This window comes from Eucyclogobius newberryi, unplaced genomic scaffold (assembly GCF_026437365.1).
Source record: "Eucyclogobius newberryi isolate DKJ021-1_F unplaced genomic scaffold, fEucNew1.0.hap1 SCAF_5, whole genome shotgun sequence".
NCBI lineage: Eukaryota > Metazoa > Chordata > Actinopteri > Gobiiformes > Gobiidae > Eucyclogobius > Eucyclogobius newberryi.
In genome coordinates, this window is record NW_027316167.1 from 5,215,541 (window position 1) to 5,226,558 (window position 11,018).

Sequence of the window (11,018 nt, forward strand, 5' to 3'; positions counted from 1 at the left end):
GCACAGCCACATGACACGGATCATACAGAGGATCTGCACAGCCACATGACACGGATCATACAGAGGATCTGCACAGCCACATGACACGGATCATACAGAGGATCTGCACAGTCACATGACACGGATCATACAGAGGATCTGCACAGCCACATGACACGGATCATACAGAGGATCTGCACAGTCACATGACACGGATCATACAGAGGATCTGCACAGCCACATGACACGGATCATACAGAGGATCTGCACAGCCACATGACACGGATCATACAGAGGATCTGCACAGCCACATGACACGGATCATACAGAGGATCTGCACAGCCACATGACACGGATCATACAGAGGATCTGCACAGCCACATGACACGGATCATACAGAGGATCTGCACAGCCACATGACACGGATCATACAGAGGATCTGCACAGCCACATGACACGGATCATACAGAGGATCTGCACAGCCACATGACACGGATCATACAGAGGATCTGCACATGATGTTACAATGTTCAGAGCTAAATAAACCAGTCAACAATAATAACCAGACTTTCATATCTGAACTCTTTATCCTTCTCTGTTTCTGAGTCTGTGTTGAGTAAATCTGTAGTGTGACTCCTTCTAAAAGCTGAAGTCAGACGATAGTTTTACCATTTAAAACTAAGGAAACTTGTGCTGTAATATTTTCAATTTGACTTTATTGATCCAAAACTAAACACTATAACTATGTCATAGAACATAAAGAATATAACTGACTGAGTAAAGTGCCTGTAAATGGTGTTATTGGTCTTGTGTTGGTGGTCTTGTGTTGTTGGTCTTGGGTTGTTGGTCTTGTGTTGTTGGTCTTGGGTTGGTGGTCTTGTGTTGGTGGTTTTGTGTTGTTGGTCTTGGGTTGTTGGTCTTGTGTTGGTGGTCTTGTGTTGGTGGTCTTGGGTTGTTGGTCTTGTGTTGTTGGTCTTGGGTTGGTGGTCTTGTGTTGGTGGTTTTGTGTTGTTGGTCTTGTGTTGGTGGTCTTGGGTTGTTGGTCTTGTGTTGGTGGTCTTGTGTTGTTGGTCTTGGGTTGTTGGTCTTGTGTTGTTGGTCTTGGGTTGGTGGTCTTGTGTTGGTGGTTTTGGGTTATTGGTCTTGTGTTGGTGGTCTTGTGTTGGTGGTCTTGGGTTGTTGGTCTTGTGTTGTTGGTCTTGGGTTGGTGGTTTTGTGTTGTTGGTCTTGTGTTGTTGGTCTTGTGTTGTTGGTCTTGTGTTGGTGGTCTTGGGTTGGTGGTCTTGTGTTGGTGGTCTTGGGTTGTTGGTCTTGTGTTGTTGGTCTTGTGTTGGTGGTCTTGTGTTGGTGGTCTTGGGTTGTTGGTCTTGGGTTGTTGGTCTTGTGTTGTTGGTCTTGTGTTGTTGGTCTTGTGTTGTTGGTCTTGTGTTGTTGGTCTTGTGTTGGTGGTCTTGTGTTGGTGGTCTTGGGTTGTTGGTCTTGTGTTGTTGGTCTTGTGTTGGTGGTCTTGTGTTGGTGGTCTTGGGTTGTTGGTCTTGTGTTGTTGGTCTTGGGTTGGTGGTCTTGGGTTGGTGGTCTTGTGTTGGTGGTCTTGGGTTGTTGGTCTTGTGTTGTTGGTCTTGTGTTGGTGGTCTTGTGTTGGTGGTCTTGGGTTGTTGGTCTTGGGTTGTTGGTCTTGTGTTGTTGGTCTTGTGTTGGTGGTCTTGGGTTGGTGGTCTTGTGTTGGTGGTCTTGGGTTGTTGGTCTTGTGTTGTTGGTCTTGTGTTGGTGGTCTTGTGTTGGTGGTCTTGGGTTGTTGGTCTTGGGTTGTTGGTCTTGTGTTGTTGGTCTTGTGTTGTTGGTCTTGTGTTGTTGGTCTTGTGTTGTTGGTCTTGTGTTGGTGGTCTTGTGTTGGTGGTCTTGGGTTGTTGGTCTTGTGTTGTTGGTCTTGTGTTGGTGGTCTTGTGTTGGTGGTCTTGGGTTGTTGGTCTTGTGTTGTTGGTCTTGGGTTGGTGGTCTTGTGTTGTTGGTCTTGTGTTGGTGGTCTTGGGTTGGTGGTCTTGTGTTGGTGGTCTTGGGTTGTTGGTCTTGTGTTGTTGGTCTTGTGTTGGTGGTCTTGTGTTGGTGGTCTTGGGTTGTTGGTCTTGGGTTGTTGGTCTTGTGTTGTTGGTCTTGTGTTGTTGGTCTTGTGTTGTTGGTCTTGTGTTGTTGGTCTTGTGTTGGTGGTCTTGTGTTGGTGGTCTTGGGTTGTTGGTCTTGTGTTGTTGGTCTTGTGTTGGTGGTCTTGTGTTGGTGGTCTTGGGTTGTTGGTCTTGTGTTGTTGGTCTTGGGTTGGTGGTCTTGGGTTGGTGGTCTTGTGTTGGTGGTCTTGGGTTGTTGGTCTTGTGTTGTTGGTCTTGTGTTGGTGGTCTTGTGTTGGTGGTCTTGGGTTGTTGGTCTTGGGTTGTTGGTCTTGTGTTGTTGGTCTTGTGTTGTTGGTCTTGTGTTGTTGGTCTTGTGTTGTTGGTCTTGTGTTGGTGGTCTTGTGTTGGTGGTCTTGGGTTGTTGGTCTTGTGTTGTTGGTCTTGGGTTGGTGGTCTTGTGTTGGTGGTCTTGTGTTGGTGGTTTTGGGTTGTTGGTCTTGTGTTGTTGGTCTTGTGTTGGTGGTCTTGTGTTGGTGGTCTTGGGTTGTTGGTCTTGGGTTGTTGGTCTTGTGTTGGTGGTCTTGTGTTGGTGGTCTTGGGTTGTTGGTCTTGTGTTGTTGGTCTTGTGTTGGTGGTCTTGTGTTGGTGGTCTTGGGTTGTTGGTCTTGGGTTGTTGGTCTTGTGTTGTTGGTCTTGTGTTGTTGGTCTTGTGTTGTTGGTCTTGTGTTGGTGGTCTTGTGTTGTTGGTCTTGTGTTGTTGGTCTTGTGTTGTTGGTCTTGTGTTGGTGGTCTTGTGTTGTTGGTCTTGTGTTGGTGGTCTTGTGTTGGTGGTCTTGGGTTGGTGGTCTTGTGTTGGTGGTTTTGGGTTGTTGGTCTTGTGTTGGTGGTCTTGTGTTGGTGGTCTTGTGTTGGTGGTCTTGTGTTGTTGGTCTTGTGTTGGTGGTCTTGGGTTGTTGGTCTTGTGTTGGTGGTCTTGGGTTGGGGGTCTTGTGTTGGTGGTCTTGGGTTGTTGGTCTTGTGTTGGTGGTCTTGTGTTGGTGGTCTTGGGTTGTTGGTCTTGTGTTGTTGGTCTTGTGTTGGTGGTCTTGGGTTGGTGGTCTTGGGTTGGTGGTCTTGGGTTGGTGGTCTTGGGTTGGTGGTCTTGGGTTGGTGGTCTTGGGTTGGTGGTCTTGGGTTGGTGGTCTTGGGTTGGTGGTCCTGTGCCAGCCTCAGTCCCTTCAGTCTTGGCAGCCGGTTACACTGAGCCAAACGCGCCCTCCTGCGGTGGAATGAGTCACAGCGTCACTAAACCGTGACGTTTATTTTAAGACGCGCGCGTGGATCTTTAAAAACAAATCTTTGAACAAATAAAAGTGACTGTAACATGTTTTACATGTGAGTAAAACAAACATGGCCTATTTAGATACATTTGTGACGCAGTCGTGTTTTAAAAAAGCGGAGCCTTGTCTCGCAATGTATTGTGGGTATGTCACTAAAACGAGGTAAAACGGTATAAAATAGTGTTTAAACGCAAAGTACGCGCATAATGAGGAACACACGTGCTTTTTAATTCACCACAAATGTGACATATATAATATTTGGATTATTATTATTGTTATAGTAAAACTACAACCATGAGCGAGCGCGTGTGTCCGGATGTGCCCTTTATAAAGCAGCGCCCCGCCCTCTACAGACGTGTTGTATGAAAGGAGAGAAGGTTAGCACTCCCCTTGACAAGGATGGAAACGGCCCCCTGGGGCCCGCAACACACATACGGTTAAGGCACTGCCGCTTACTCTGCGGCATCTCTAACCACGTTTTTTACTCTAATCTCTAACCACGTTTTATACCTAACATCACTCTTCATCACTATGGAAACATATCCACCATATTGTTTCCATATTAACAATTTAAAACAACATATATCCTCTTTTTTACTGTTTCAAAAACCCATGCACAGTGATGCATCCTTCAGCCTGTTCTGACTTCAGAGGACTCGTAATTCTGACTTCAGAGAACTCGTACTTCTGACTTCAGAGGACTCGTACTTCTGACTTCAGAGGACTCGTACTAGAGTCCGTACGCCTCAGAATGATGGCTCCAGACGGTTGCCATATCAACTGACACTTTAAAAGAAAATATATATTTTGAATGGGCCAATGTCCTCAAAATGTCCTCGACTACTGCAACTCCCTCCTCACTGGCATCTCCTCCCATTCCCTCCACAGACTCCAAATGGTCCAAAACTCCGCTGCCCGCCTCCTCATCCACACCCGGTCCCGTGATCACATCACTCCCGTTCTCCGCTCTCTCCACTCTCTCCCCATCAAGCAGCGCATAAACTTTAAAATACTCCTCCTCACCTTCAAAGCTCTTCACCACCTTGCCCCCCCCTACCTGTCTGACCTCCTCATCCCCCACCGCCCCACCCGAGCTCTCCGATCCTCCTCCTCTCTCACCCTGACTGCACCAACATCCCGACTCAAAACTTTTGGCGACAGAGCATTCTCCCGAACAGCACCCCGACTCTGGAACTCCCTCCCCCAACCTGTCCGCCACTCTCCCTCACTCACAACATTCAAATCCCGCCTCAAAACATACCTCTTCACCCAAGCCTATGACCTCCCCTACCCCTAGCCTCCTCTACCCCATTGCCTACTCTTCTACCCCCTGTTACATCCCCATCTTTTTCTCTCTACTTCTTCTGTCTTGTTCATTTTATCTGTATATTAATGTGTATTGTACGTGTTGTCCCCCCTGTCTGTAAATACCCCCCCCCTTTTTTATTATGTTCAGCGTCTTTGGGTCACTGAAAAGCGCTATATAAATAAAAGATATTATTATTATTAAATTGTTGCATAAAACATACTTTTCTCCTGAATACTTTTTAGACAGGTCCATATTCTCTCATAATCATGGGGGAAAGTATATAGTTATATACAAGGGAGTGTCTAGAGCCGCGGCTCTGCAGCCACGGCCTATATACAAATACACCCTGTATTATCTGGACCACAAATTTATCAATAAATGTTCATTTAACTTTACCTTCTCTGTGCACTTTATTTCATTAATTGCATTTTAAAATTTGAATAATCGAGTTTCTTTTTCAATTCTGAAAAATCAAGTCCCATAAATTTTTATTCAGCACCTTTTCATTGTAAACATTCCACATTCCACAGTCAGAACGTGTCAATCATTGGCATATTTGATCCTAAATAGAAATGTAATACATCATCTAGAATAACAACCTCTGTTTAAAAAACACATATTGCAATAACCAATACATGAAGCACAAAAATATATATGTTTATTAGAGTTTAACGTCTCAAAAGTCTGAACTTATTTAGCAGGTATTTGTGTAAAAAGAAGAAGAATCCAGGACACGATCCGCCTCAGTCCTTTTGTGATGTCACAGATCAGCCCGTGATGTCACAGGTGATGTCACAGGTGATGTCACAGGTGATGTCACAGGTGATGTCACAGGTGATGTCACAGGTGATGTCACAGGTGATGTCACAGGTGATGTCACAGGTGATGTCACAGGTGATGTCACAGGTGATGTCACAGGTGATGTCACAGGTGATGTCACAGGTGATGTCACAGGTGATGTCACAGGTGATGTCACAGGTGATGTCACAGGTGATGTCACAGGTGATGTCACAGGTGATGTCACAGGATCAATCTCTGGCCCAGGATCTTCCGGTTGATTTCAGCCAAAGCCACAGAGAACACAAAGGCCTTCTCGTCAGACAGACTGGCGTACATGTCCACCTCCTTCTCCTGTTTCTCTGGCAACGCAAACATAAACAAACACAAACATAAACACAGTGAGCACTTTTCATTAAACATACTTAACATACTTAGAAAGCTAATGAGATCAAACACTTCCTGTAGGGATCAGGAATGATTCAGAGCACATTATAATCACAAGGACCAAAAAATAATAATTACGACTAATTTAGAAGCAAAATAATAATAAATATAGCTGCAAGCGGCAATGATCGGCCCTCACTGCCGCCCGGCAACACAGGAGGAGGGAGCGCTAAGACGCCTTCTGCTGTTTGCTTTAAGAATTAAGGGAAAAGTTTGAGGCTTTTACAAAGTCCTTTATTTTAAAAACATTTCAGAGATTCTGTGATTTCACCATTGCAATAACCGGAGTTTCTGTGACTGATTCAGACTTTGTGTCAACGGAAGAAAATTTAACATTTGGCAAATCTCTGAAATTGTTTTAAGCAAAATTCTAAATATATTTTACTTAAAAGGAATAAGAGGATTTTTCGCCGATTTGAGAACTCAAGCAACTGCTTTTTGAAAAGTGAGCACACTCCCCCGTCCCCGTGCGCGAGCGCACTCCCCCCGCGCGAGCGCACTCCCCCCGCGCGAGCGCGCACTCCCCCCGCGCGAGCGCACTCCCCGCGCGTGTGCACACTCCCCCCACGCGAGCGCGCACTCCCCCCGCGCGTGCGCACTCCCCCCGCGCGTGCGCACTCCCCCCGCGCGAGCGCACTCCCCCCGCGCGCGTGCACACTCCCCCCGCGCGAGCGCACTCCCCCCGCGCGTGCGCACTCCCCCCGCGCGAGCGCACTCCCCCCGCGCGAGCGCACTCCCCCCGCGCGAGCGCACTCCCCCCGCGCGTGCGCACTCCCCCCGCGCGAGCGCACTCCCCCCGCGCGAGCGCACTCCCCCCGCGTGTGCGCACTCCCCCCGCGCGAGCGCACTCCCCGTGCGTGTGCACACTCCCCGTGCGTGTGCACACTCCCCCCGCGTGTGCACACTCCCCCCGCGCGAGCGCACTCCCCCCGCGTGTGCACACTCCCCGTGCGTGTGCACACTCCCCGTGCGTGTGCACACTCCCCGTGCGAGCGCCTCCCCGTGCGTGAGCACCAACAGCCGCGCTGCTACACGTTAGTGTGTACATCAGCTGGACAGATCGCATCATCTCTCGTCTCTGTAGATTTCCGTCTCTTCTGAGCTCAGTCTTCTTCTGTCTTCAGCCTGTAACTGGAGGAACTCACTAAACACACACCAGCACATCAACCACACATGCACAGCCATGGAAAGGTGAACGAGGCTGCAGGTGTGCAGTAGGATGCAAGAGATGATTAACATGTGGGAGGACTTATCGACTGTCCACGCCACCAGGAAATGACCAAAATAAATCCTCCATAATTCCTTTAACTGCATTTTAATTCAACGAGTCATCCGACCTGCAGGGGGCGCTTTACATATGTCGTCATACTAACTGTAGGTGTTTCAGGTTTAATCAGATTAAATGAGGCTAAACACTGGCGCTGTTGTACCCCTGTCGTCGTCCACTTTCTTGAGGCCCACGGTCTTGGGCCGGCCCCGCCCCCGCCGGATGGGGTCTCCTTGACAACTGGGCCGTGCGCTCCTCCTGTTCTCCATGTCGCTAGGTAACGACTCCACGCGGTCTTTACGGATGCGCTCGGTCCGGCGCCGCTTTGACTCCAGCTGATCTGTGAAGAAATGTTTGACTTTTGATGCATGTGTTTGTTCTGTTGTTCTTTGAGTTGCAACATTCAAATGTCCCGATTGTTGGACAATTAAAGGTTCTAATCTTACAATAGACATCCATAAACTGTGTGTGCAGTGACCACCGCTGGCCCGAAGGGGGCGCGGCCTGTGAGCGCGTGTGCAGTGACCACCGCTGGCCCGAAGGGGGCGCGGCCTGTGAGCGCGTGTGCAGTGACCGCCGCTGGCCCGAAGGGGGCGCGGCCTGTGAGCGCGTGTGCAGTGACCGCCGCTGGCCCGAAGGGGGCGCGGCCTGTGAGCGCGTGTGCAGTGACCGCCGCTGGCCCGAAGGGGGCGCGGCCTGTGAGCGCGTGTGCAGTGACCGCCGCTGGCCCGAAGGGGGCGCGGCCTGTGAGCGCTTGTGCAGTGACCGCCGCTGGCCCGAAGGGGGCGCGGCCTGTGAGCGCGTGTGCAGTGACCGCCGCTGGCCCGAAGGGGGCGCGGCCTGTGAGCGCATGTGCAGTGACCGCCGCTGGCCCGAAGGGGGCGCGGCCTGTGAGCGCGTGTGCAGTGACCGCCGCTGGCCCGAAGGGGGCGCGGCCTGTGAGCGCTTGTGCAGTGACCGCCGCTGGCCCGAAGGGGGCGCGGCCTGTGAGCGCGTGTGCAGTGACCGCCGCTGGCCCGAAGGGGGCGCGGCCTGTGAGCGCGTGTGCAGTGACCGCCGCTGGCCTGAAGGGGGCGCGGCCTGTGAGCGCATGTGCAGTGACCGCCGCTGGCCCGAAGGGGGCGCGGCCTGTGAGCGCGTGTGCAGTGACCGCCGCTGGCCTGAAGGGGGCGCGGCCTGTGCGCGTGTGCAGTGACCACCGCTGGCCCGAAGGGGGCGCGGCCTGTGAGCGCTTGTGCAGTGACCGCCGCTGGCCTGAAGGGGGCGCGGCCTGTGAGCGCGTGTGCAGTGACCGCCGCTGGCCTGAAGGGGGCGCGGCCTGTGCGCGTGTGCAGTGACCGCCGCTGGCCTGAAGGGGGTGCGGCCTGTGCGCGTGTGCAGTGACCGCCGCTGGCCTGAAGGGGGCGCGGCCTGTGAGCGCGTGTGCAGTGACCGCCGCTGGCCTGAAGGGGGCGCGGCCTGTGCGCGTGTGCAGTGACCACCGCTGGCCCGAAGGGGGCGCGGCCTGTGAGCGCTTGTGCAGTGACCGCCGCTGGCCTGAAGGGGGCGCGGCCTGTGAGCGCGTGTGCAGTGACCGCCGCTGGCCTGAAGGGGGCGCGGCCTGTGAGCGCGTGTGCAGTGACCGCCGCTGGCCTGAAGGGGGCGCGGCCTGTGAGCGCGTGTGCAGTGACCGCCGCTGGCCTGAAGGGGGCGCGGCCAGTGAGCGAGTCCACTGACCTGCCAGTCCCGGGGACGAGGGCCGCTCGTTCAGCCGCGCCGTCAGCAGTTTACGGCTGATGAAGACGAACCCGCACGGACACGACTTACACGCCACCGGAATCTGGACGAGCACAAAGGAGAGCGGTCAAACGAGCACAAAGGAGAGCGGTCAAACGAGCACAAAGGAGAGCGGTCAAACGAGCACTAAAATATTAGCGTAAACATGATTAAAATAGATACATTTAAAGATCTAAAACGGCTTAATAGAAGTGGTAAAAAAAGAGTTTGGGTGACTTCCTGTTCTGATAAGCCCCGCCTCTTCATAGTGACGTTTCACCGTAACGAGCGGCACATTTTTATTATGTTATTTACGTTTTTATCTTTGAAACGTTGCTACGTGATGTATTTAAGGAGCGTCCCCACTGAGTACAGGCATGTGGGCGGGGCTAGGGGGTGGGTGAAAACAGGATTTTCACAGCACTGGAGCCTCAGCTGCACGACAAGACAAAATACAACTTGAAGTAAACTAACGCTGAGGAAACTCCCCGCTAACGAGGTAAAAGCTTATTACAGTAATACGTCCCCTTTAATGTGTTACAAAGTGATTAAAGTCCATAAACTTTATTTAGTTTATTTACTTCCTGTACTTCAGATCAAGCAGGAAACAGTGTAAGAATACTGCAATACTTAACTTGTCATATTTATATTCATCATGTTATGTTTAGTTGTTAGTGATGTAATCAAACTTGACAAAATGAAGAGAAAGTGTTGTTTTTATTTATTTATTCAGTTTAAATTCAAAAGAACAGGCCGTGCATTTAAGAATATAATATTTAATACTTGTATAATACTACAGATGAAAAAATGAATCATTGTTTTTTTTTCCTTTTTAAATCGCCCAGAGCTAAATTTGTACTGATGTAAAAGTACTTTTCTACTCTGTTAGAAATACAACTTGTTATTTCAGTAACTTTGAACACGTGACCAACACAAACAGTTTAATTCTGGGGGAGATTAATATTTAAGCTGCAACTAACAACTATTTAAAAAGTCAATTATTCCATCAGTCGACGAGCCAAGCGACGGCAAACTGAGACTTTTAAAGACATTTAAGACAAATAAAGACTTAAAGATGGAACAAAGTCTATTTTTTCCACGATTTGATTTAATAAATGTCTTTGTTATGAAAAGTTATGTTCAGTCAAACGATTACGATCATCGGAATATGACTAATTAGTCACAATTGGTCGATTAATCGTCGTCGAAATATGGTTTTGGTCGCCGATTTCCGCCGCACGTTCGGTTCCCGTGACATTTCGACGCTCGGTTAACCGGTTCCTCACCTGTTGGTCGCAGTCGGGGCAGGATTTGGTCGCCATTTTGACTTTCTTTGTTTTATTCGCGGACATTGCGCTGATGTGGCGGGGCCGCGGCGGCACCAGGCCCCGGCACCAGACAAACGACACTACGGGGCCCGGGAGCGTGTGACAGCGTGAAGGAACCGGCCCGTTAACGCCCGCGGCCCCGTGCGGAGGCGGCGCAGTCCCGGGTGCACATGTTTAGAGGGTCGTTTTAGCCGCGGCTCCAGAAGTGTTGCCCCCCCCGGCGCGGCTCCGGCAGCTCCGGCTCCTTCAGGTGCAGACGCGGAGCGACTATGCGACTGCAGCGGGATTATCGCCCCCTGGCGAGCGGGAGTTGAAACAGTACGAGCTGCGGAACAATCAATGATACAACTAGAGAGCTGCGGTGCTGTTGCCATGGCGATTGAGGCGGCCATCTTGTAAATGTAAGAGCACCAGAATTCTACTATAAAAGATGAAATAAACAGGGTTAAATTATATATTATAGAATATTATTTTTCGTTTAGTTATTAAAAAATAATATTCCTCGTACTGGTCTATTTTATGCTGAATTAATCATTTTTTTATATGGACTGAACATTAGATGATTATTTTTTACAAGTATAGTATAAGTAGAGTATAAAACGATTTTAATGAGCATGTTTCTCATTAGTTTGGCAGAACACGGGCTTTAGATAAAAGTACGAAATTTAAAAAAAAGTTAAATTATGAACATTTTTAAGAAAAAGTGAAGTTCCTCAGTAGATTACACTCACAACA

The 11,018-nt window shown here is 49.9% G+C and overlaps 1 protein-coding gene and 1 non-coding gene across 2 annotated transcripts; one reads left to right on the forward strand and one right to left on the reverse strand.

The window, feature by feature from the left end:
- Positions 1 to 3,755: 3,755 nt before the first annotated feature.
- LOC140381791 (U6atac minor spliceosomal RNA) lies at positions 3,756 to 3,884 on the forward strand. The gene has a single exon (XR_011931282.1). It is a non-coding gene; the product is annotated as a U6atac minor spliceosomal RNA (small nuclear RNA).
- Positions 3,885 to 5,350: 1,466 nt separating this feature from the next.
- Positions 5,351 to 10,534, reverse strand: cunh16orf87 (chromosome unknown C16orf87 homolog). The gene is made up of 4 exons (XM_072465105.1): positions 10,242 to 10,534; positions 8,917 to 9,019; positions 7,364 to 7,540; positions 5,351 to 5,848 (listed from the first exon to the last, which is right to left on the reverse strand). Exons 1-4 carry the CDS (start codon positions 10,305 to 10,307, stop codon positions 5,730 to 5,732), a joined length of 465 nt encoding a protein of 154 aa, XP_072321206.1. The 5' UTR covers positions 10,308 to 10,534; the 3' UTR covers positions 5,351 to 5,729.
- Between the last annotated feature and the right edge of the window lie 484 nt (positions 10,535 to 11,018).